This window comes from Rhineura floridana, chromosome 1 (genome assembly GCF_030035675.1).
Source record: "Rhineura floridana isolate rRhiFlo1 chromosome 1, rRhiFlo1.hap2, whole genome shotgun sequence".
Lineage (NCBI taxonomy): Eukaryota > Metazoa > Chordata > Lepidosauria > Squamata > Rhineuridae > Rhineura > Rhineura floridana.
The window spans coordinates 183,646,913-183,672,278 of NC_084480.1; the positions used below are offsets into that span (position 1 = coordinate 183,646,913).

General features: G+C 44.2%; 2 protein-coding genes across 4 annotated transcripts in view; both read right to left on the minus strand.

Annotated features, from left to right (window-relative positions):
- The window catches only part of LOC133366029 (sodium-dependent neutral amino acid transporter B(0)AT1-like), a 39,541-nt gene extending 21,612 nt beyond the window's left edge, over positions 1-17,929 (minus strand). Inside the window, exons 1-2 of one of the 2 annotated variants that reach the window (XM_061588672.1) lie at positions 17,906-17,929; positions 1,758-1,898 (exon numbers count right to left, since the gene is read on the minus strand). In XM_061588672.1, the coding sequence (XP_061444656.1) occupies positions 1,758-1,890 (133 nt within the window). In that variant the 5' untranslated portion in view covers positions 1,891-1,898; positions 17,906-17,929. Of the gene's footprint in view, positions 1-1,757; positions 1,899-6,911; positions 7,374-17,905 lie in introns of those variants that run through there. The other variant, XM_061588662.1, reaches the window with a different exon arrangement.
- The window catches only part of MAJIN (membrane anchored junction protein), a 46,528-nt gene continuing 38,942 nt past the window's right edge, over positions 17,781-25,366 (minus strand). For both annotated transcript variants that reach the window (XM_061588693.1, XM_061588685.1), the window contains exon 11: positions 17,781-17,984. In XM_061588693.1, coding sequence (XP_061444677.1) covers positions 17,927-17,984 — 58 coding nt within the window. In that variant the 3' untranslated portion in view covers positions 17,781-17,926. The remainder of the gene's footprint in view (positions 17,985-25,366) is intronic.

Genomic DNA, 25,366 nt, shown 5'->3' on the forward strand with positions numbered 1-25,366 from the left:
CACTCCATCCTTCTCCACCACCGTCCATTTTTTTAAACAATTTTCTCCACTCCACCCTGTCTCACTCTCCACCTCCTCCCTCGTCACCTCCTAAGCACCCACAGAGCACAAAGGAAGAGTGACACTGCACAGAAGCCCAGTTTGAGGCACATGATTTTCATCCACAAGTCAATGGAGAAGAAGACTTCCCCTGCTTCCCCCCCTCCAAGTAATGCCCAAAAGTAATGCTGGAAACATTACAATTACTCCACAAAAGTAATAAAATTACTCCTAGTTCTATTGCAATCAAAGTGTAAAGGAATTACCCACTCATTCCTCAAAAAAGTAATGAATTACAAGTAATTCGTTACTTGTAATTAATTACTTCCAAGCTCTGATTGGCAGACATGAAATGTAAAAAAAAAGTGTTATGTTTGTTTTTTATTGGAAGTGTGGATTGGAGGTGCCACTCTGGGCTCCGTTGGGAGGAAGGGCAGGATCAGGATCAGGATGATGATGATGATAATTGTTTAATTAGGAACACATTGCTAAAATGGTGACAGAAAAATTCTTTTATTTTTAAAAATTGGCATTATAGTGTTACAGTGCTACTTTCATTCAGCAGTATTTTGATCATACTTTAATTTTAAACAGTGTGCCCAGCAAAGGATATAGTTAATGTGTGCTGCATTGTTTGTGTGTTTGTGATAGATTCACCTCTTGATGATAAGTCACTGCCCATGACAAAACCACGCCTCTTAAAGAAGATGGAAACATAGTGCTACAGGTATTTACAGCTATGTAGATTGCATTACTCTTCCATCCTTCTCAAAAAGAAGTCGGATTTTCTGCTATAAGAAAAAAGAAGAAGCACTGGGAAAATATAGGAGAATTGCAAATGGATGATGATGTCATGTACCCCCTTCCTTATAAAATTTGAATGAATGAGCATGGTGATTCCACCCTAAATACTTAGTGTGAATGCATTTTAGGAGAACTTCAAATGTGCAGTGTAAAACTTGTAAAACACTGTAAAAACCCAGCCCAGTGAGGTAGAGCTGTAGTAATTACACACACACACACACACACACACACACACACACACACCGGCAGGGGCATAACTGCTGCTTACCAAGGGGTGAGGTGGCAAGGTTGTGTGTGCTGGCACACAAGCACAGCCAAACTGGTACTCCCACTGCTGCACTCACACAGTCCCAACCTTGCCACTTCCTCCATCTGCTGGTAAGCAGCAGAGGCTGTTGCTGCGGTTCTGCAATCCTAATTTCATTTGATTTTCCCCTTAAATATTCATCAGTCAAATGTTGATGAAATTATCCTTCTGCTGTTTCTGCCACTGCCGCTTCTATCAGTTGCAAATTTCAGATGCACTCACTCTAGCTAGGTTCTATGGGTTGTGTCCAATTGCTGCCCTTCCGTGGTCACAAAGGCTTTTGATCCACTGGAGATATCTACTTACCGAAAAGGAGAGGATGTGATTTTAGCTTATTTCTCCCTCCACATCCTCCCTCCCAATCTTTTCTGACTGGTTCTCCAACCCTCAAGAACAGATCTGAGACAGGGATTTGCAAGTTCAAGGGATAGGAAATCAGCAAAACCCACTTCCCCTTCCATTAGTGGACTCTACCACTGGAGCCAACACTGAAGCAACACCAATTGGATTCCACTCTATATGTATACTTGTAATACAGACATGTTGCCAAGTGGAATAAACGCTGTTTGTTGTGCTCTTATTATTATTATTTTTTAAAAAAACTTACCTACTCCCTTCAGGGTGGGATGGATAGAACTCCAAACTCCCACACTACCTTTCCGGAGCCTTTGTCCAATGGCAAATTCAAGGTGGAGCAATGGGATGCCTTCCAGGACAAGCAAAATGAGAAAAGGGATCATAAAAGCTCCTGTAGGGGTAGAATCCAAAATCATGTAATATTAAATCATGTAATAATAAGCCCTATGTGGACAAGCAACACTTTTAAAATTATTTTATTGTCTGACAATGGAACATTTATGCATCTCCCTCTTAAAAATTGGAACATGAAGTAAAGTATATCAAATTAAGTTACTTTCACATCACTAACTACGTGCACACTAATTGTTTCAAAAGCAATGAGACCATTTTGCCTGGCTGCGGTTTGAAACATATTTGCCAACAGCTGGACACATCTCCCTTCCAGGGCCGGCTCCAGGAGTGCTGGGGCCCTTGGGCATCAGCTTGCCCTGGCCCCTGCTGTGAGTGTGTGTGCACACACACGCACGTACGTACATACACGCAAGCACGCGGCCCCACCACGCCCCCACCTGTCTGCTGTCTTTTACCATTGCCCTTAACGAAGTTGGCGGCTGCGGTTTCCCTAAGGGGATGACGCCTCCGCCGCCATCTTTGTTGATGGCACTCATGCGTGCTACGCGCGCGCATCTCTGCCATCAACTAAGATGGCAGCAGGGGCTTCAGTACCTTAGGGAAACCACGGCCGCCATCTTCGTTAAGGGCAATGGTAAAAGACAGGAGACAGATAGGTGGGGGGGCATGGATCACGGAAGGGGAGCGGAGGGGTCCCCTGTAGCTCCAGGGGCAGTCAGGCCAGTGCCCCACCTGGCTGCCCTTTAGAACCGGCCCTGCTCCCTTCCCCACTGCTGATGTCAGACCTTTTAGGACCACCCACAGCAAAGCACTGGGCCAATCACTGTCTCTGCCTGAGCCTACAGCAAAGCATTTCTATTACACATGTCTCAGAGTGGCCATGGGGTTGATGGCCAATCAGTTTTGATCTGTGTCAAGCTGACTTCAAGGTAAAACACACTCTATCTCCCATTTCCCAGGTTTTGGAGTAAAAAGTGGCAGAGTTTGACTAACACTGTCAGCCCTGGTTTCAGAAAACAGAGGTGGAGACACGCTGAAACTAGTACAAATGCAAGTGTGTTTCCAGTTGAAATTTGGAACGCATTGTGATTACCAGAAGTCTGAAAGTGGGACATGTTTACATTGAACATTTGAAGTTTTGGGTGCCAAGTATACCTTATAATGAAGGTCAGCGCCCCAGCATACAAAACCATACACTGAAAAGAATGTTAAGCTGATGTTTACCTATTATGGATTGCCAATAACAAAGAGGAATGTGCATCTAAGATTGTGGAATGCAAACTTCTTTTACTAATATTTAATGATCTTGTTAATCAGTATGCCACCCATGTAACACATTTAGTACTTAAAGTTTAGAAATTGACGTGTCCTGAGTGAGAATGTGTGACTCACTTTTAAATCAAACCCTTTCCTGAGATAAAGATTAACACATCCGAAATGCTGTGGAAACAGGGAGGAAGGAAGAGGACAGGATTGAAAAATCCCTGAATTGGTCTTTTAAAACGAAAAAGAAAAATCATCCGTGGCAGTTTGAGGCTTGCTCAGATTGTTGGCCTGACTGTATCATGTCAAGCCAATCATTATACTGAGTGGATTAGCACTTTGGCAAGGTGGAGATTCAGTAAATAGATTAACAAAGAGATTTTGTGAGATATGGATTTTAACCAAGTGAATGCAATGGCCTAAGTTTTCAAGAAGCCTCTCTGACTACCACCTGGGCACTGATTCTCTTTTAGAATGGGCTAAAGCCAGGATGATCATCGAAATAAAAGTTACAACCTCCCCCACATTGTCATTTGTATCTTGTGTTTGCTTTTGGATGGGGGGGGTAGAGAAGTCTATATGTGTAGTTGAACAATATGTAGGCGCTGGTTGCTGATAAACCAGTTGAGTTATTTTGCTGAGGGTCCAGGAGGGATAATTGTAGAGAGGTATGGATAAATTGGAGATCTTTTTCCCACTGGGGGTTATTCTTCAGTATTAAAAACAAACTTTAAGTACATTTTAATTATTACATCCAACATTAAGAATTTGGTCACAACTACACTGAATTAAATGTAATTGATTACATTACAAGATTCCTTTAAAATATATATGTTAACCTCATCTAGCTCAAAAACTGTCTACAGACAACCAAGGGATGGCTATTACTGGCCCTCCTGTTGGCAAGTTTCCGAAAGCATCTCACTTTCCACTCTTGCAGATGCTGGACTAGGTGGACCTAAGGGCTAATTTATATAGGCAGCCAAATCAAAATCAAGGGATCACTTCAGGCTGTAGGTGGGGAAGGGCTGGCATTTTTAAATGCTAACCGATTATCCTCCTAAGAGCAGCTCGCCCAGCAACCATGCTTTGATCTCTTAGGAGCCAGGTGAAGACGTATTACAATGGGTGTATTCATCTGGGGCTAATGCTAGTTTTAAATTGTTCTCAGGTACTGTGTGTATGCTGGGTTTTAGTTTTGTTGTTTGCTGTTTTGTATTATCTATAATTGGTTTTATTGTCTAAATCTTCAGTTTTGCTTTTGTATTTTTAATGGTCTGTAAACTGCACAGAGAACTAAGTTATGTGGATGCTATATAAGAGCTACAAATAGCCAATCAAATAAAGCGTAGAAAAATAGCATATCAAAGAGAAAGCTAAACTGAACCATTTTGTTCGTGACACAATGGTTTTCTGTGTAGTTGCTTTAATGTTAGGGAGCATTCAAACATACTTGCAACCACTCAAATGTATACAGTAAGTGGTACAGTTCAGGAAAACTTTATGATGAGGATCACAGAAACTGGCCTTCCTCTGAAATAGCAATACAATTCTTATGTTTCTATACGGACTATACAGGAGAGAAGCCCTATTGTTATTGGAACTTGTTGCTTTTACGTTATTGTTAGTTTTTATTGTTAGTCTCTTAATGTTTTGATGTTTACATGTTCTGCTTTGTATGTCGCTTTGAGTGGTTGACAATTCAGCCAGATAAGCGACTAATAAGTCGAATAGATTTAAAAAAATACACAATTTAGAAAGCAAAATTTTCATAAAACGTTGCCGTGAAAGTCCCCTCCTCTTTCCCATGATATGGTAAGATTGCAATTTGTAATTCTAAACTGGTTGGCCATTTTCATATTACAGTGATACCAAACTGTGTCCTGGGAGAGATACGCTAGCATGCTGCAAGGACTGAAGTAGGTCTTGAAAAACTGAACCATCATGTATCCACTGTTTTATGCACCTTTGAGTGGAGAAACCTCATGCATTGATGCCCACCTTGCCAATCTATGAGTAATGATAACATTCTGATCGACAAAGAGTGTGCCAGAATTTCCTAATGCACCCTGCATTACAGCTGACAGACCTGGTGCAATCCCAGAACCATTGCCGTTGCTCTCAAAGCAGGGTTCCATTCCATTCGCTGGTCCCACGATGTGGAACACTCTTCCAGCAAAGGTTGGGCAGGCATTCTCACTTTTGACTTTTGAGTGTCTCTTGGAGACCTTTTCATGCCAACAGGCCTTTGCAGCTGTTTAAGCTGCATACAAACCATACATTTAAATCATTTTTCTGCCCAAAGAATCCTAGGAATTTTAGTTTTTCCCTCATGGACCTACACTTTCCCTTACAGGTGGGTGAGAATGTGCTTTAAATGTATGGTGTGTATGCAGCCCAGCCACTTTAACTGCCTGTATTTTTGTAATGATATTTTATGTTTTATTGTTGTACACTGCCCTGATATTTTATGATATAGTGCTATAGACATACTTTTATAAAGAAATAAATAATACCTTTTGAATCTTAAATGAAGTGTGCCTTCAGTTTTAATCCAGAAAATAACCATGTACCCTAGGTCTCAAAGGTTTGGGAAACTATTTAAGTATATGTCTCCTGTAGCAAAATGTTTGAGGTTGAATGCTTCCATTGTGAGCATATCAGTTTAGGAAACCACAGCCATATAACCCGTCTAAGACCCAGAACAGGCAACAAACAATGTTTGCTAAATGATGGTCTATCCTGGAGTTTTGTTTTTAATAAACAGCAACTATATTTTTCCCCCAGCCCCTCTGCAGTGTGTTATTGAAGTAATTGCTATCTTGGATTCAGTCTCTAAATTATACCGCCCCAAAACAAAAAGCTGGAAAGAGCTAGGACAGCTGAAATATGCTGTATCTAAGAAGGCAAGAGTTTACTAACAATAGACATGGGGGATACATTTATAAACACAAATACAGATGTTTTTCATCTGAAGGAAAAGGAGACTTGCATGAACATGCATAGGCCCTAAAGTATTATAAAGTGTTTAACTATATTCTCCTATTTTAGAAGATTGACCCAAAATAAATACTATAATGCAAAACAGCTGCAATGGTATCTACTTTAGGACCTATTTTAATTGCATGAAATCCTGAAGTTAGAAAGACCTCTGATTAAGCAAAAGGCTTCTTAAAGCAACATATATTAACCGAATAATTAAAAACAGTCATACACAGTTTGCCTTTCATGTAAACTGGGTTGTTCACAACAAAAATTCTATATACAAACTTTGGCATTTATGTAATGCTAATTTCACAGAGCAATTTAAATCCTCTCATGTTTGTAATTAAGAAGTTAATAACATAAAAACTTAAGAAAAGTCTGCAGGATCAGACCAGCAGCCCATCTAGTCCCCACCTTTTTTTCTTTTTAGTGAAACATGAATGAGAACAACTGAGAAACCACAAGAAATGTTGGCTTGCATTTCTTAACTTTATGATCATAACCATTTGTAGAGAGATTTGTTATCTCTGTAACTATTGCTGCAATCCCATGCATATTATACTCAGGATTACAACCCATTGAACTCAATAGGACATGCTTTTGAATAAATACGACTATGTAACACCATCATGTACAAATCTCCCCAAATGATATATGATTTTGCAGGTTGTCTCCAAACTATGGTTTTTTTGTTATTGAAAATCATAGTGATGAAGAAAAGCATGTACTATCTTTGGTACTATATAAGCAGTTTTCATCCAGTCAATGCTTGTCTTCATCATTTGTGTGATCAAAGACGTACCTCCTCCGTGGCTCTGGCAAAGATAGGGGAATCGCCATACATTGCCCAGGCCTACACAAAACCCTATGCAGGTGAGCATGTATTGTGCCTTATTATCCCATTTGGGTCTTGTGTCTGCCTCTGTAGCCTCAATGGTTTCCAGTTCCTTGTGGGAAGGTATTCTCAGTTCCAGGCCAGGGTTTGGCAGCTGCAGCTTTACCATGATGGCTCTTGCTGGATATCCTTGCTCAAGAATATGTAGCTGGTTCTGGGGCTGGTCAAAATGGGAGCCTTGACTGCTGGCTTCTGCTCTTTGTAGTAAACCTTTGACACTAAACTTGATGGTGCTGACTTGGGGCGGAAAGGAAGCGTCAGCAAGTCATTTGATTAACCAAGGTTACTCACAGACTTATTAATGCCTTATCTGCCAAAGCTCCAACTGAACACTGTGATTGCTTGGTATCAAAACTATCAATACAAGTCATGGTAATTCACAGAGCAATTTGCTGCAAGGTACATAAAGCAGTATCTTTAAATAGCCCTTGCCACACCCCTCTGCTAACCATCATTTGCCACAGAAAAAGTGGAGAAAACTACCCCAGCAGAATCAAAGCTCATAAGCAAGTTCCTGTAATTCTCTTTTCCCTCAGTGTGTGCGTGTGTTAGAAAATATGCCTGCTGACCTCACCCCAGTGCATTGCCTGCACATCCTGAATTATTGTCTCTACACAACTTACATTTCACTATTCTTAGGGAGCAAAATCAATAGGGCTACTGATCAATTTGGGTAAAAATGAAACAGTAGATTAGAAAATTTAACAAGACACATATATTTAAATAAATGGTATGACATGTTGAAGCCAAAAGGTTGATTTCTTGATTTTATTTGGATGTTAAGGTGCTCTGAATTTCATTAGAAGTAGCAAGAAAAGCTGTTCTTACTATTCATCACATCAGAGTGGCATACACAGTTTTATCCTCACAGCAGCCCAGTGAGGTAGATTAGAGTGAAAATACACAATTTACTCAGGACCTATTATTAATTGATTGATTGATTGATTGATATCCTGCCCTTCCTCCCAGCAGGAGCCCATTTAAAGCCCTATTAAAGGCAATGACATCCACTGAGTACCAAGCCCTTATCCAGACCTTCTTTAAAAAGTTTCTTATGACAGAGAACAAATGATGGAACAACACGTTTGGCAAGTAGGAGTTCACAAAGGAAAGAAGGTGAGCTGGGAAAGGGTTAAACACTCCCTTTCCCACCCACTGCTTCTCTCCTTAATATTTATTTATTTATCCAAATTTATATACTGCTTGATTGTAAGAAACCTCGATAGTTTTCAAGACATTAAAACTATCAATAAAACTTAAAAACAAGTAATTAAAAACATTTTTAAAAGCTAGAACAGCAAAAGACTAAAAAGATTAAAACATATCAACATCTATGCATCTGGATAGGCTTGCTTACACAAAAGTTTTAAGCAGGCGCCAAGAACAGTACAGCGAAGGGGCCTGCCTGTTGTCAATAGACAGGGAGTTCCAAAATGCAGATGCTGCCACACTAAAAGAACCATTTCTTACGAATGCAGAACAAGCATTATGTGCACCTGTAAAAGTGCCACTTTGACAGATCAAAGACGTCAAGTCAGCACATATGGGGTAAGATGGTCCTGCAAGGAAATTGGTCCCAAGCTGTTAAGGGCTTTATACGCCAATAGAAACACCTTGAACCTGGCCCAGTAACACATCGGCAACCAGTGCGGCTCTCTGTATCGCACTCTGTATCACAGTAGGAGCAACCCCAGATTGGGAACCTCATGATTGCTCCTGAATATGTTTGTTGCTGTTATGCGCCTTCAAGCTGATTACGACTTATGGCGACCCTATGAATCAGCGACCTCCAATAGCCTCTGTTGTGAACCATCCTGTCTTGTAAGTTCAGGCTTGAACATGTAATATCACCCAAAGAGTTGAATTTTATTGTTTATTTGTTTCTAATCTGCCCTATAACAATTGATCTTAGGGTGGGATACTACAGCGAAACAAAAATATAAAATAATTGAACACCAAAAACCACGAAACATAATAAGCACATTCAGCATAAAATCTTAAATACTCAATAATAAACAGCACAGGTCAAATACTGAATTACCCTCAACATGGTGCAAATTACTGGGTAAAAAAAGCTATGTTTTAACTTGGTGCCATCCAGGTCTCCAAGGGGAGGGCATTCCATGACTAGGGTGCCACAGAATGAGAACAGCCAGGTCAGGAAATTTCCTTACATGGTTACTAGAGTGACTCTGTAGGTACCCAGCAGTTTTTTCCCCAGGAGGTTAGATAAGAAACTCGTTCCTATTCTTTCTCCTTTCAGAATGATCTGCTGCTGCTGCTCTTTGCAAAAGGGAAGAAAAGGCTGGACAATCATGGGTTAAAAACAGGCCACAGCTTTATCGGTATACAGACTGGTTGATAGGTCAAATGAGGGAAAACACGGAGAGCGAGGGGTAGGGATGGAAAGGTCTGTCTGTTTCTGTTCTCTCAGTTTCTCATTTCTCCAATGTTAAATTCAGTTCTCTACATTTCTACAGCAATCTGTGATTTTATTTTTAAAAATCCTCATGAAAATTCTCCACCATTTTAGTGTGAATTTCTCCAAATAAACACATTTTTGTAGGCAGTGTTGACAAAGGTACACATTTTTGCAAGCCATTTCTCATCATTTCATGCCTTTTTGCAGGTTACTTTCACTCATGTATTCATTTTTATGCACACTTTCCCTTAATATATGCATTTTTGTAAATGTTTAGTTTGCGAATTGCACCCCAAAATTCTAATAAATGCGAATTTCGAAGGATGGCTGTCTTTTGGTTCTCATTTCGGAAATTGCAAATTTGATTAATTCTGCTTGAAATGCAAATTGAATTGAAATTCTCACCCATCCCTAGCAGGGAGCCTTAAGGCCTAGCCTATTAGCTGGAGAGCTGACCTGGCTATCATGCCACTTTTATTCCCCAAGCATTCCCGTTCTGTGCCCGGTACTTCCGGGCAAAGGGGCGTGTTTGCGGCCACAGCCGAAGCCCGGCGTGCCATCGTGACACACAGGAAGGAGGCAGGGCGGCTGAAGGCCATTTAAGGCCACTCCACCAGCCTCCCGCCCTCCTTTGAATTTTGGCGGCTGAGGCTTTGTGGCGGCGGCTGCTGCGCAGCGCGGGGAGCCTCCCGGCGCGGGCAAGGCGCGGGAGGCCTTCCGGCCATGGCGAGGCCTTTGATGGGCAGGCCTTGCGGCTGCGACGACACACATGAGGACTTCCGGTGGCGGCGGCGAGGCGCGGGAGGACTTTCAGCCGCGGCGAGGTGGTGTAAGGAAGATTTATGGTTGCATTCCTAAGCACACTTAGAGAATAAATAAGGCCCACTGAATACGGTGAGAATTACTTCTAAGTAGCATAGAAAGGATCAGCCTGCTTATGCTATTCTTCCCAGTTGCCATCAAGAGGTCTTTTTCAGCCCTTGCACTCGGTAAAATAAGATCTAAACTAGTGCTTTGTTGTTTGTTAATCATGCAATGAGTGCCAGCCAGGGACCTTTACCAGCTTCTTTTTAATTACTTGGTTGGCTTCTTGGTTTATCTTGAAAGCACCATCCTGTGCATCAGTGAGAATTTCGAGCATGGCAATGAGGTTAATAAAGATTTTGGTCCCCAAACTACTTGATTAGTCCTGTTGATTCTCTGTGGCTGTTCATAAAAAGGCAGCTGCTTCATTATCTCGATCTACCCATGGAACTATAAAGAGCAAGCTAGCATTTAATCCATGTTTTTCAAAGTATCCTAGCAGGAGGATATGTTAATATGCAGTGGAGATGGAAAATGCATCTGAAGTTTAAATGAGTCAGAACTGCAGATCCCTGGATAGCGGGAAATTCAGGTGGTTGATTTTTTGTTTGAACATCAAAACCATTCAGTACAATTTAGTTGAGTGTTTTTGTTTTGTTTAAAAAACAGCTGCTTATTTTTGTTGTCATAAGAACATAAGAACATAAGAAGAGCCTGCTGGATCAGGCCAGTGGCCCATCTAGTCCAGCATCCTGTTCTCACAGTGGCCAACCAGGTGCCTGATTGTCAATCATTTAATTCCTGTGGGATATATATAATTATTTTAACTCCTGATGTTCACTTCCCTGAGAACTGAAAATGCAACAGAAGGGTGGGATATCAGTGTTGGCTGTAATGTATGTATGTGGAGGGAAGGAGGGAGTGCCATTTTGGCTTGTCTTTAGGCAGCAAAAAGTTTTGGGCCCTCACTGCACAGAATGGTGAATCAATGTGATACAATGTGTGACAATACTGTTTAAAAAGGGATTCAGCTGGAGAACCAAACTGAGGTACCACAACAGTTTATGAAAATGAAAAGCTAGGTGATCTTATGATTATAAGTCAGCCTTCCCTAACCTGGTTTCCTCCAGAGCTTAGCAGCCATGGGTTAAGAACATAAGAACATAAGAAGAACCTGCTGGATCAGGCCAGTGGCTCATCTAGTCCAGCATCCTGTTCTCACAGTGGCCAACCAGGTGCCTGGGGAAGCCCACAAGCAGGACCCGAGTGCAAGGACACTCTCCCCTCCTGAGGCTTCCGGCAACTGGTTTTCAGAAGCATGCTGCCTCTGACTAGGGCGGCAGAGCACAGCCATCACGGCTAGTAGCCATTGATAGCCCTGTCCTCCATGAATTTGTCTAATCCTCTTTTAAATTTAATCCTCTTTTAAATTTCACCCTCCTGCTGCCTGTGGCCGCCACTTCTTTTGCAGAATAACCTAGAAAGATGCTCTGTCATAACGTAGCGGCCATTTGGATTGGAGCAATGCAATGTAATTACAAAGAGCAGAGGCTTTTTGAGGAGGGTGGGGGGCAGCTGGAGACAGAAGGGAGGCGGCAGGAGCCAGTAGGGACCCCAGTTAGTGCTGCAACCTCACCTCCAAAACTACCTCAACTCCAAAATGCAAAGGGAACTCATCCCCCCTTTTTTCACTGTCAAGCTTCTCCCCCCCCCCCAAATACGTTCTTCAAAACCCAGGTAAAAATATATGAACCTTTCCATCAGTTAAGTCCCATAAACCTCTGTCCTAAAACCCATTTAATCTGTGATATTCTGAGTAAACACACATAGGATTCTGCTGTATGTGTGCAATCATATGCACCCTTCCAGGGGAAGAAGTAACGATACACTCGGGGATTTTCTCATAAGTAAGTATGCATAGGATTGGTCCAATTCATATTTCTCTGAGTAAATTATTTAAACATAATGGAATTAATCACGTGCAGGCTGCACATTTGCTTGCATCTTCTCTTTAGCTAGTTTACAAACTGGTCTGTAGATAAGGTGCCCACCTTTTTACAGGCCTCTAGTCCTGTGCTTTTAAGAGTCATTTGATCTGCAGACATTAGAAGATGACATTGCTTAACTCCATGCCATCTAATAACTGCTGAATACGAACCTGCTATTAAAGGCACAACAACAAGCCAGAAGGATATGTGGGGCCAGGGCCCCTCAAAGGAGTGGGAAGCAGCCCCCAGCAGAGGCTGCTCGAGAAAAGTGTCCCTTCCCAGCTACGCTCGAGGGCTATGGACCTTGCTTGCAGACTGCCCAGTTATGGGGAGACTCATTTTATGATGTGGTTTTTCTTTATTATGCGGTTTTCCGGATCCTATGGATGCACTGGTCCAGGAGACAATTGATGAAGACATACAGCTGGGCAGGGTTATTGGCCCCTTCCCATCATCCCCTACCTCTGCTCTCTCAGTGCCCCCCCCATATAGTGCCCAAAGTGGCAGTGGGCAAAGTCTACCTGATTCACCATCCGTCATACAAGTGGGGTCAGTCAGTGATGCCTTATGGGCAAGTGTGGCAGCTAATCTGCCTGCATTGCCGGGTGTTACACACGGTGGATTTTGAGCTGCTGAGTTTTGCCCTTTAAGTCAACTGTGCAGCAGAGCATTACCTAGGGGCTGCTGTATTCTTGCATGGAGCACTTCAGCCCCTTCTTGGAAGGGACAGTCAGGAGACGAGAGGGCTCAGAAGCAGTGGGGCACTACTTTCATGATTTACAGTTTACGGGTAGGGCAGACTTTGGGTGCATGTTAGCACCTGATGGCACAGTTTATAGCGTAGCTATGAACTGGGGGGTTCCTTTGGCAGCTGGGGAAAGGGAAGATCCTGCCCCAGTGTTCACCTTCCAGGGTATTAAGACTGACTTTTGGACCCAGGGCTGCAGGCTGCCCTGGAAAAGCTTGAACTGTTGCAGATCAAGATCCTGCAGTTTTCAGGGGCTGGGGAAGGTGTTTGCTTCCTCCCCTTCAGGTGTTGGGGGCCTTCTACGGTGGGGGTGATGGTGCCATAACAGGGATTTCACAGCCTTACCACAAGTTCAAAGTTTTGGCTGCTTTGTGCGCCAACCTGTGGTGTGGCCCCCTCCTTTCCTGCGGCGCGTCAATGGTGTTTCAGTTAGAGGAAGGACCGACTCGGCTAGTCCCATACCGCATACTGGGAGATGGGGAAAGGGAGTCAGAGATGGCCATATGCCTATCTGCTGCCCCAGCATGCTCACCAGCTATCAGAGGGCAGGAGGGGATTCCTGGGAGTTAGGGGCTGGCAGGGGCTATGCAAAGTGTGGCCTATTCCTATGAATCACGTGCTGGAATTCATCACAGATGGTAGGAGTGTAGCTTGTCTGTCAGTGTGTCGCAAGGTAGGCTGGCAGGGGGCCTTTAGGACCATTCAGATGTCTTGGGATATGTCATGTGCTGGCCAGCTGGCCCATGCACACCCCCATACTCCTTATCCTCATCCTCCATGTTCACCTGACCCGCCAGGGATTGTTGATCAGGGAGGTGCCCTGTGACCATCATGCTTCAAAGCTCAGCAGTTGCATGTAGCGGCCCTCACACTTAATTTGGAGCCTTCCGGATGGGGGGCGAGGGTGTTTGGGGGCCAAGTCAGACTTCCAGGCAGACCAGGGGTACAAGACTCAGTCCACATTATTTTACCCTCCCCCTGGACTGGACACTTCCCCATGACGGCGTCATAGTGTTTTTGGCCTGAAGCTACAGGCCTAGTTGCCTGATATTCAGGGGGAGGGATCTTCCCTTATAAAGTTTCAGTCTAGTGTCGCAGTGCCTGGGAGCAGACCCATGGGGGTTTGAGGGACATGCTCCTCCGGAATGGGGGTTGCCTACCCGGCAGTGGAATTGCCTACCTGGGACGGTCTATTTGGTTTTGGTATATGCAGGTGCACGCCGTCAGGAGGTGGAAGTAGGGGGCGCATGGAATACATTCACCATGGGGGCGAGTCTGAAGGTCCATGACCCAACTGTTCACGATTGTTTCTGTTTTGGCAGGTTGCTGGACGGGGATGGAGCAGATGCGCAGCCTACTCTGCAGCCATGGCATGATCTCATAGGCTGGCCTTGGGGCCGCAAACGCACATTGGTTCACAGCTGGGCCTCTGATGGTGGGCCACAGTTTGGTGGCTGGGTCGACAGAGTATGCACTGGAATGGTCTCCCACCCATGTTGTTCCAGCAGGGTTCAGGGCGGAAGGTTCTGCAGGTGGTGGTCATTCCCCTGGGTGGGAATTACCTTGGTTACTGAACGGCAAGACATGTGAGGACATGCAGTTGAGGCCACAATAGCCTCTGTTCGTCTGCTGTGGTCAGACAGGAAGGGCAAGGCCCTCAGTGGCAGGCATGTGAGGACATGCAGTTGAGGCCTCGGTAGCCTTGGGTCGTCTGCTGTGGTCAGACATGGAGGGCAAGGCCCTTAGTAGCAGGCATGCGTGGACATGCAGTTCGTGGGGCAACGATGGCATCTTCCTGATGGACCTGCAGAGGGGTCTGCACGAGATTCTTATCGGGTGTGGGGTAAAGGGAGACTAAGCAGAGGCTTGTCCCCCTTTTGTGGCAAAGAAGTGCGGGAAAAGGTTTAAAGGGAAAGGGCAGCTAGGTGACACCTTTAGGCACCTTTGGGGGCGATTGGCGGTCCGGGGCCTGCAGCTCAGGGCTATACGGCCCGGGGGGCAGAACACGGGCCGCCTTTGGGGCCAACGTGCCTCATCCGCTTGGAGTTTCACGGCTCCGGGGGGCGGTGATACGGGTTGGACCCCCTACACATCTTCAGGGTGTGGCCTGAGCTGGGGTCTGGCACAGGGCAGCCCCGGGCTCAGGCAAGGTTTAGTTGCCCTATGGCTGCAAGCAGGCTTTGCCTGGATCATCAGAATGCTCCCGCACTTGATTTCCCCTCTGCAGGTTCATTATTCTAATTGATTCCATTTAATAAAGTGGCCCATGATTTAACCCAATGAATGGTGTTTGTGTTTTATTTCGGCAATAGGCCGCAATCCCGTTCCGTGCCCGGTACTTCCGGGCAAAGGGGCGTGTTTGCGGCCACAGCCGAAGCCCAGGCCGCCATCGGGTGGGCATGTGTGCACGCGGCGCGCCATCGTGACACACAGGAAGGAGGCGGGGCGGCTGAAGGCCATTTATGGCCACTCCACCAGCCTCCCGCCCTCCTTTGAATTTTGGTGGTGCCCGCCCGACCCTCCCTCTGCTGCAGTGTGATTCATTTGGTCGCTACGGGGCCGACTAGGAATTTTTGGCCTGCCTGCCTCGCTTTGCTGGCAGGTTTCTTTTGCCTACTCCACACTGTGGTTGGGGGGACGGGTCAAGGGTTAGCACGGGTGCCTTTGGGGTTAATAGGCTGATTGGTCTGTTTCTAGCTTTAATATGTCAATGGTCACTTGTGGCAAAGAAGTGCGGGAAAAGGTTTAAAAGGAAAGGGCAGCTAGGTGACACCTTTAGGCGCCTTTGGGGGCGATTGGTGGTCCGGGGGCCTGCAGCTCAGGGCTATACGGCCCGGGGGGCAGAACACGGGCCGCCTTTGGGGCCAACGTGCTTCATCCGCTCGGAGTTTCACGGCTCCGGGGGATGGTGATGCGGGTTGGACCCCCTACACATCTTCAGGGTGTGGCCTGAGCTGGGGTCTGGCACAGGGCAGCCCCGGGCTCCGGCAAGGTTTAGTCGCCCTATGGCTGCAAGCAGGCTTTGCCTGGATCATCAGAATGCTCCCGCACTTGATTTCCCCTCTGCAGGTTCATTATTCTAATTGATTCCGTTTAATAAAGTGGCGCATGATTTAACCCAATGAATGGTGTTTGTGTTTTATTTCGGCAATAGGCCACAATCGGCTAACAAGCCTAAGTGTTCTAATGCTGCTGATCCAGCCTGATTGAGGCCAGGGGCCAAGGCCTTATATACGCCAAGCCCAATTCTTGCTTCCATGCCTCACAAGATTATGGGTCCCAGAACTCTTACAACAGCCAAGAGCTTCTGGCCATCGTGTGGCCCTGTCCAGCTGGCAAGCCCATTGGCACTGGCTGCCAAAAGTGGCCATGGTGTCTGCCTTTCTCACCCCATAAACCACCCCACTTTTTTGCAGGCAAGAGAATCCACATAAATATTTCTAAGGGAGGGCACGTTTTATTAATACTACAAGCCATTGGCAATCCATTCCACTCACCATTACATTTAGAATTTCAGGGGGTCAAGCACCTCCTTGTCCCCTGTGGGCACCTTTGCCTACAGGTAAGTTTGTTTGGGGCGGGCTTGTAGATGTACAGTTTGAACCACTAGCAGCAAAAATACTAATCAGAGAAACTACTCACTAAAGTTCACCAGTATTAGTATTCACTAGCATGCATTTCTCCTAATATGCTCATTTTTTGTTGGACAACAGCATTGCGAAATTCAGATAAATACTAATTTCAAAGGACAACTGCATTTTGGTTCATTTATTGTTTTGGGAAGTGCAAACAAGGTAGATTCACACTAAAATGTGAACTGAATTGAATTTCTCTTCCATCTCTGCTCAGTCAACAGATTTATCAGCTGAACAAGATACAAGATTAGCAGAAAAGAGCATTCTGACAAGCATATCTGATCTTCCCATATTTAAATAAAATATTACTTTCCCCACAACCAGTCAGGAAGTGATCTGGAATTCCACCCAGGAATTGCTGCAACTTGTATCATATTCCATGGGAAAAGAAGCTGATGTGAACACACTCTCTGAAGCCATACTTAACATTTGTCTAGAAAGTAGCAGACAGCTACAGACATGTGAGCAGCAAAGGCAGACAGAAGCTAGGGGTGGAAGGGGGCATGAACACTCTTACACTGAGGGCTGGCACACATTACAGAAATTAGCAGGTACACACATGTATATCATGTGCACCAACAGCATTTTCTGCATTAATGGACACCTTCAAATAAATAAATTGTTGCTGAGAAGATGGCTGTTACTGTAAGTTAAAATGGCAAGAATCAGAAATTAATTCTGCTTTATCAGCTGAAGATGACATGCTTAAAATATCCAAAGTTTACTATCTGCAAACCAGGACCAGAGATTTGTAAAAGCCCTGACTGTGGCGTAACTGCAGGAAATTCAACGGCAAATGATTTATAGACAGATCAGGGAAGGGCCGTAGCTCAGTGACAGAATGTCTGCCTTGCATGCAGAAAGTCCCTGATTCAATACCTGGCATTTCCAGGTAGGGCTAGGAGAGAAATTCTGGGCAGCCACTCCCAGTCAATGTAGACAATACTGAGCTAGATGGACCAATGGTCTGACTCAGTATAAGGCCACTTCCTAGAGTCTTAGAAAGACAGATAGAGATGATATATTATATTTTTTACCAACCAATTTTAACTTTATTTAAATACTGAAAAACACAAGACAGGCATGTCTTACTATCTGCAAGTAATAGTTTATTCCAGTAAAAAAAAAGTACAGCCTCTTAAAAGGTGTAATTCAAATTAACAATTTAAATACTGGCAATACATCTCTAATAAACTTTTAAAATCAATTGTACCTTTAAACTAAGTATTTAAAGCTGAAATGAGGATACAAACACCAAATGTAAAACAGAGCCCCTGTAATTCTAAAGATACAGGTAATGATACCTTTCCAGTGTTGTTAATACTTCAGGAGAGCTGGCTGCTTCCACTAAAAATGCGCTGTAATAACGGTGGAAAGAGAGTGCTGTAGGGGATGAAAAAAATGACATCGCACTGAGAACATTGCTTGACAAAGCAGAATTTCAGCAAGATGAGCTTTTCAAGGAAAAGGCAACCTCTGTTATACTGCACACTAGAACATTTGTGTTGCGTTCCTTTCAAAGCTTTGGTTATCAAGTCCATTCCCATCCCCACACCCACCTCACCACAACATACACACACAGAGATATTATTGCACCACTGAAGAAACATGCATGTGCAAACATACACACTATACCAACTGCACACAATCACTTATTCCTAATGCACAACAATTAAATTAACTGTATTACTGAATGTCATGTTCTTTGCAAAGCAGTTAGTGTCACTGGTATTATACATTTTATGAAACCCTCAATGGTGCTTTTTAGGTGTTTTTTTAATTTAATCAGAATTAGCATTAGAAAAGAACAATTTATATAAGCTCGATTTTACAATAAAAATAAAGCAAATACAAAACAATTGCAAGGCAACTAACAAGGTACATTATCTAAGAATGTGACATACAAAAGTGGCTAAGGAAAGGAGGAAAATAAAATGTCTCCATGAGAGGTACTCATTTTAAAAAATGTTCCTGAAACTTTTCAAGTCAATGGCCCTTTTTCAAGGAAAGTATCTCTTTCTCTTTCTCTCTCTCTGTGCGTGCGTGCGTGTAATTATTTTTCCATTTTTGTATACCATCTTTCAGGACTAACTCTCCAAAGGCAGCTTACTATAAAATTCATCATAATTTAATAAATTAATCACAGTCCACACTAACACATTATAACACAAACATTAAGGCTGCAATCCTATCCACACGTACCCATTAGTAAGTCTCACTGAACTCAGTCAAACTTACCCGAGTAGAGATGCACAGGATTGCACTATAAAACATTGACTCACTGGAATAATCATACAAAAATAAAGAATTTGACATTCTTCTCACTATAGCTGTTATTTGTATGTAATTTCTAAGGGCTCAGTCCAACTGCTATTTATACCAGGCTGAGCGCAGTTAAATGTGGCAGACCCCCAGCTGAGCCAGCAGGGTCCCAGCTCCGCCGGCAGACACCCCTCATCCCAGCTCCGCTGCGGTGGAACCAGGACCCTGCTGGCTCAGCTGAGGGTCTGCCAGGGAAGCCCAGCCCAGTGGAAGAGGAGCTGGTGGAAGCCAGAGTAACACCCAAAAAAGGGGTGTTCTGGGGGCGTATTGGAGGAGAGGCCATGGGAGGCAACCTATGCCACATCCTACTCATGTTTGGAGCACTGCTCCAGGTCCCGATTCATGCCAAAGTTAAGCCAAGAAAAAAGTCGGTCAAGAAAATAATTACAATGGAAGTCAATGGAGAGTGCTTACTCTCTGGTAGGAGTATTCGTGAGAGCCGGCTTTTACTTCCGGTCCCTGCACACAGCTTCCAGCTGAGCCCACGTTCAGGCAGCCTGGAGGCTCCCCAATAGCAATTGGATGACACAGACCTTGCCCCCAGCTCCTCTTCCGCCGGCACCCCATGAGTTGGATTTCTCTGCCTGTCTGCAACTGGATTTGACCTACATAGTCCACAAACCTCTTTGAATATCAGTCTGATCCTGAGCATCCATCACAAGACATCTTTGTCAAAGGTGTAAAATTTATGTTTGGTCTTGTGATGATTCTGTATTAGTGTAAATATGGTAAGTGCTGTTTGAATAGAAGATACATGGTAAGTGGAGTGAGAGAGGAGGGGGAGTGAATGGGCAGTAGAATGCTGTATGATTGGCTGAATGTTTAAAGTGGCTGAGAGTATAAAATGGAAGGATGTCAGGTAAATCGGGGTGGAAGAGTGGATTGCTTGAGAGGGTGGAAGTTGGGGAATGTGAGGTGGACGTGTGGGGGTTTTCTGAGAGTTGTTTGAGAAGCGTTTGGTGGTGTATGTCAGGAGAGCGTGGAGAAGGAGGAGGGTGGAGTTCGGATTAGTATTAGATAAAACCATATGCTTAAGTGCCTGTTAAAGTAATCTTTGTTATCTTGTTATCTGTGTTATTCAATAAATACTTAATTTGGTTTACCAAAGGCCTGATCCTTGGCTGGGGTTTCACAGACCAGAAGGGAGGGTAAGGTAAATACCAAGGCTGAAGGGTAACAAATGGTGGCAGCGGTGAAGGGAATAATATAACACCACAAGTATCCAGAGCATACCAGAATTATCTGCTTTGATACAAAGAGAGTGGGACAGCTTAAGCACACAGTCACAGAAGTAACCTGATTGAGAGAGACTCAAGCAGAGTCTCTAGGGATACTGATTATAGAACGTGACTGGTGGTGCTGCCTAGCAGGGGGATCTGTTGAGATCTGTGCTAGAGCAGGGAGAGAAACCATAAGAGAGGGCGGTCTGGACTGGTGAAGTCCCTGGTGGTGCCTAGTGACAGGCAGTAGCCACGAGCAGGTAGGAACCTGACAGGGAGAGCCAGGGAAGGACGCTTCACACGTAGTGGCAGTAGCGGTGGGATACGAACAAAGGAGACTACGTCACAGGTGTTGGCTGTAGCGGTGGTACACATACTAGAGAATCCCTAACAGTTGTGTGGCAAACAGAAATAACAAAACAAGATTACTTGTGAGAGTGACTGGCAAAGAGTGTGTGGCAAAGAGTGAGTGAACTCAAACACCATGGCTGAATACATAAAAATGAAAAGAGAGGAGCTGGTGGAGAAGTGTATAACATTCAATTTACCTCACGAGGGTAAAGGGGTAGATGAATTGAGGGTAGCACTTATAGGATTTGCAACTGCCCAGCAAAAACAACCTGTCAGGGAAGAGACCCCAGAAGGATATTTAAGCAATCCCGCTTATATAGAGTATTTGAGAGAGAAGTTAAGATGGGAGGCTGAGGAAAAAGATAAACAGCGAGAGTTAGAAACTGAGAAGTTGAGGATGGAAACTGAGAGTTTGAGGAGGGAGGCTGAGGAAAAAGACAAGCAGAGGGTCTTTGAAACAGCAGAGAAGGAAAAACAGAGGGAGTTGGAATTTGAGAGAATGAGAGTGGATGCTGAATTACAGGTGGAAAAGTTAAGATTAGATAGAGAGAAATTTCACTCTGAGGAGACAAGGAAAGACAGAGATGGAGCAAAAATAAAAATTACTCCAAAGGACTTTGCTGTCTATGAGCCTGGTCAAGATCCTCAAATTTATCTCACAACCTTTGAAAAGGCAGCTCAATTGTGGGGGCTACCTGAAGATAAATACATGCAGTATTTATCAAACCTGATCAAAGGGGAATTGGCAGAGGTATACCAATATTTCCCCTCAGACAAGCCCGTCACTTATGCTGAGTTTAAAGAGGCAGTCTACAAAAGATTCAGACTGGGACCTGACTATTTTAGAAAGTTATTCCGAAACTGTCAGATCCAAGCAGGGAGGTCTTTTGTTGAACTAGGAACAAAGCTGATGGATATATTTGGAAAGTGGATGAGTAGTGCAAAAGCTCAATCAGTGGAAGAGGTGAAAAGCCTCATGATACTGGATCAATTATACCATCAGTTACCACCAGAAATAAGGCTCCTTGTCAAAGACCGTTCCTCTACATCGGTGCAGGAGGCAGCAGAGATGGCAGATCACTTCGCCTCCAACAGAACTGGCTGGGTGGGGAAAACATCAAGAGAGTTTAAACCCAGACCATATAATGGTGGCAGAAAGGATGTGGTGCCACAGCGAGTGAGTCCTCCAGTAAAATCTGAAGGGCACAGGACACCCCCGAGTGGATCTGTGTACCCTAAAACAGAGGAGAAATTATGCTACAAATGTGGTAGACCGGGGCACCTACGTTTTCAATGTGAGGTTGCCAACCCCAGTAGTAATCCTGCTCAGAGTAGGGCAGTGAAAACAGAACCCAAGGCTTTAGAAACAGCAAAAAAGGTTCAGTTCTGTCAGATAAACTGGACAGAAGTAAAAGACTTGGATTCGAGTCTGAGAGAGGAAGTGTGTGTTCAAGGGGCAAATTATTGGGCATTGCTTGATACTGGTGCCGCTCAGACATTACTGAGGCCAGATTTGATAAAATCTGAGGAAATATTACCTCAGGAAACAGTGACTATCCAAGGAGTGAGGGAAGATCCAGAAAGCTTACCCATAGCCCTAGTGAAAATGAAATGGAGAAATAAAGAGGGAAAATATAAAGTCGGTATTAATGCCCACCAACAAGAACCAGTGATACTGGGAAGAGATGTTATGGGGGCACAGGGGAAGATATATGTGGTGACCAGACAGCAACTTGGCAGAGAAAAAGAAGCCATGTTAAGGGGGACAGAAGGAAACAGGGTGGAATCTGTTTGCGAGCCTCAGGTCACCATAGCAACCCCTAGCAGGCCAGCTGAAGGAGACAAACTGTATCAAGTGGTCTCTGATAATGATGAGGCAGATCAATTCAGGGAAGAGCTGAATAAAGATATAAGTTTGAACCAAATAAAAGAACAAGCCCTGACACAAGAGATTCCCTTTACTGACAAGCTGAGGAATCAAATTGTGTGTGAGAATGGGATTTTGTATAGACTGTGGATGCCTGCTGAGAGAAAGGATGAATGTGAACCAGTGAAGCAATTGATAGTACCTAGCAAATACAGAACCAGATTGCTAGAGGTAGCCCACGATGTCCCATGTGCAGGACACCTGGGAATAAAAAAGACCAAGAGGAGATTGGCTGCACACTATTATTGGCCAAACATCTCCAAAGATGTAAAACGACATTGTCTATCTTGTGGTATATGCCAAAAGGTGGGAAAAAGCGGAGTAAAGACTAAGGCACCCTTAAAGCCCCTTCCTATAATTGGACAACCCTTTTATAGAGTGGGAATAGATTTGGTGGGCCCTTTTTCCAAACCCACAAGGCATGGCAAGAAATATCTATTGGTGGTGGTGGATTTTGCCACCAGGTACCCAGATGAAGAAGCATTAAGATCTGTAGAAGCCCCTGTAGTGGCAGAGGCTTTGTTAAAAATCTTTATGAGGCTGGGTTTCCCTCATGAAGTGCTGACAGATCAAGGCAGTGTATTCATGGGAGACGTGATGCAATGTATGTGGAAGTGTTGTGGTCTAAAACATCTAAAGACCACTACTTACCATCCAGCCACTAACGGATTGACTGAGAGATTTAATGGCGTTTTGAAGGGCATGATAAGAAGTTATGTTCAAGATCACCCACAAGACTGGGATGAACGTTTGGGATGCTTCTTATTTGCATACAGAGAAGTCCCTCAAGAATCAACAGGCTTCTCACCCTTTGAACTAATGTTTACTAGAAAAGTGAGGGGACCTTTGGAACTGTTAAAAAATTCATGGGAAGGAACCCTGGGAGAGTACAAAACATCTGTAGTAGATTTTGTATTGGAATTCCGCAATAAATTAACATCAATGATGGAAGTGGTGAAAGAGAATTTGAGTCAAGCTCAGCAGAAGCAAAGTTACTGGTATGACAGAACAGCCAGGGAACGTGTGTATGATGTGGGAGATATGGTTATGGCATTCATACCCAGGAAACATGACAAATTACAGGCTAACTGGGAAGGACCATATACCATAAGAGAAAAGCTTGACACAGTGACGTATGTAATTACCACAGACCATTTAAACAAAAACAAAGTGGCTCATGTAAATATGTTAAAGCCTTACCATACCAGGGATGCACAGGTGTTGCAAGTTACCTTATTCCCTGAGGGAAGTGGGCCTGAACTTCCAGATTTGGTACAGGAAAGCAAAGACAAAGGAGGGGTAGATCAATTGGAATGGTCAAAGGAGGTGCAGGAGGAAGTAAAGGAAGAGATTCTGAGAGTTTTGAAAAACTATGGGAATCTCTTCAGCAATAGACCTGGCCGAACCAGTATAGCCAAACATTCCATTAATACTGGAGATCATGCCCCAATCAGATCTATGCCATACCGTGTGAATGGGAAAGTTTTGAGTGAAATCAAAAAAGAGGTAGAAGATATGCTGGAACTAGGAGTGATCAGGGAATCCATCAGTCCCTGGGCCTCAAGTATTGTCCTGGTTCCGAAAAAAGATGGAACGACAAGATTTTGCATTGATTATCGGCTAATCAATAAAATTACTGTCCCAGATGCGTATCCTATGCCTAGGGTGGACGCAATGTTAGAGTTATTGGGGGCAGCAACCATTATCTCTACATTAGACCTCTGTAAAGGATTTTGGCAAATGGAACTAGACGAGCAATCCAGAGCCAAAACTGCCTTCAGTACACCAGATGGGTTATACGAGTTTGTGACCTTACCCATGGGACTAAGGAACTCACCAAGTTCATTTCAGAGGCTAATCAATACTGTGTTGCGAGGCATGTCAGATTTTGCAGTGGCCTATATCGATGACGTGGCCATTTTTAGCAAGTCGGTGCCTGAGCATGTCCAACACCTGATAACAGTATTAGAGGCATTAAGAAAGGCAGGCCTCACAATAAAAGTGAAGAAATGCCAGTTTGGGTTGAAGGAGGTGGTCTATTTAGGACATAAGGTGGGGAGTGGGAAAATCACCCCCTTATGGAGCAAGGTGGAGGCAATACAAGCGTGGCCTATCCCCTTAACCAAAAAGCAAGTTAGGGCATTTCTAGGTGTGGCTGGTTTTTATAGGAAGTTTGTGAAAAATTTTGGGGAAATCGCAACCCCCTTGCATGAATTGACAAAGAAAAAGTGTTCTGAGCGTGTGGTATGGACGGATGAATGTCAGAAGGCTTTTGATCTGCTGAAGCAAGCCTTGTGCCAAGGACCTATATTAATAGCACCGGACTATGAGCAACCATTCATCGTGGCTACAGATGTGTCAGACCTCGCGCTGGGAGTCGTCTTGCTGCAGGAGAGAGAAGGCACCAGACATCCAGTGGCGTATCTGAGTCGCAAGCTGACGCCGAGGGAGAAAAACTATTCGTTGGTCCAAAAGGAGTGCCTAGCGATCGTGTGGGGACTGAACAAGTTGCGCCCATACGTGTGGGGATGAAGATTCACGGTAACAACGGATCATCGGGCCTTGTTATGGTTACAGACTATGAAAAACCATAACACTATGCTGCAGAGGTGGTCCTGGGCCCTACAAGACTATCAAGTGGACTTCCAGTTCATAAAAGGCAAGGACAATGTACTGGCCGATGGACTTTCCAGGCAAGTGGCTGGGACTGCAGTGACGTGACCAGACGGAGGAACAAAAAAGACATTTTCCCCATACAGACTTGTTTATTTGTTAACGCGGCGTATAAATCCTGGAACAGGAATAATACTCTGCCGTTGTTTTAAGGGGGGGGAAATGTGATGATTCTGTATTAGTGTAAATATGGTAAGTGCTGTTTGAATAGAAGATACATGGTAAGTGGAGTGAGAGAGGAGGGGGAGTGAATGGGCAGTAGAATGCTGTAT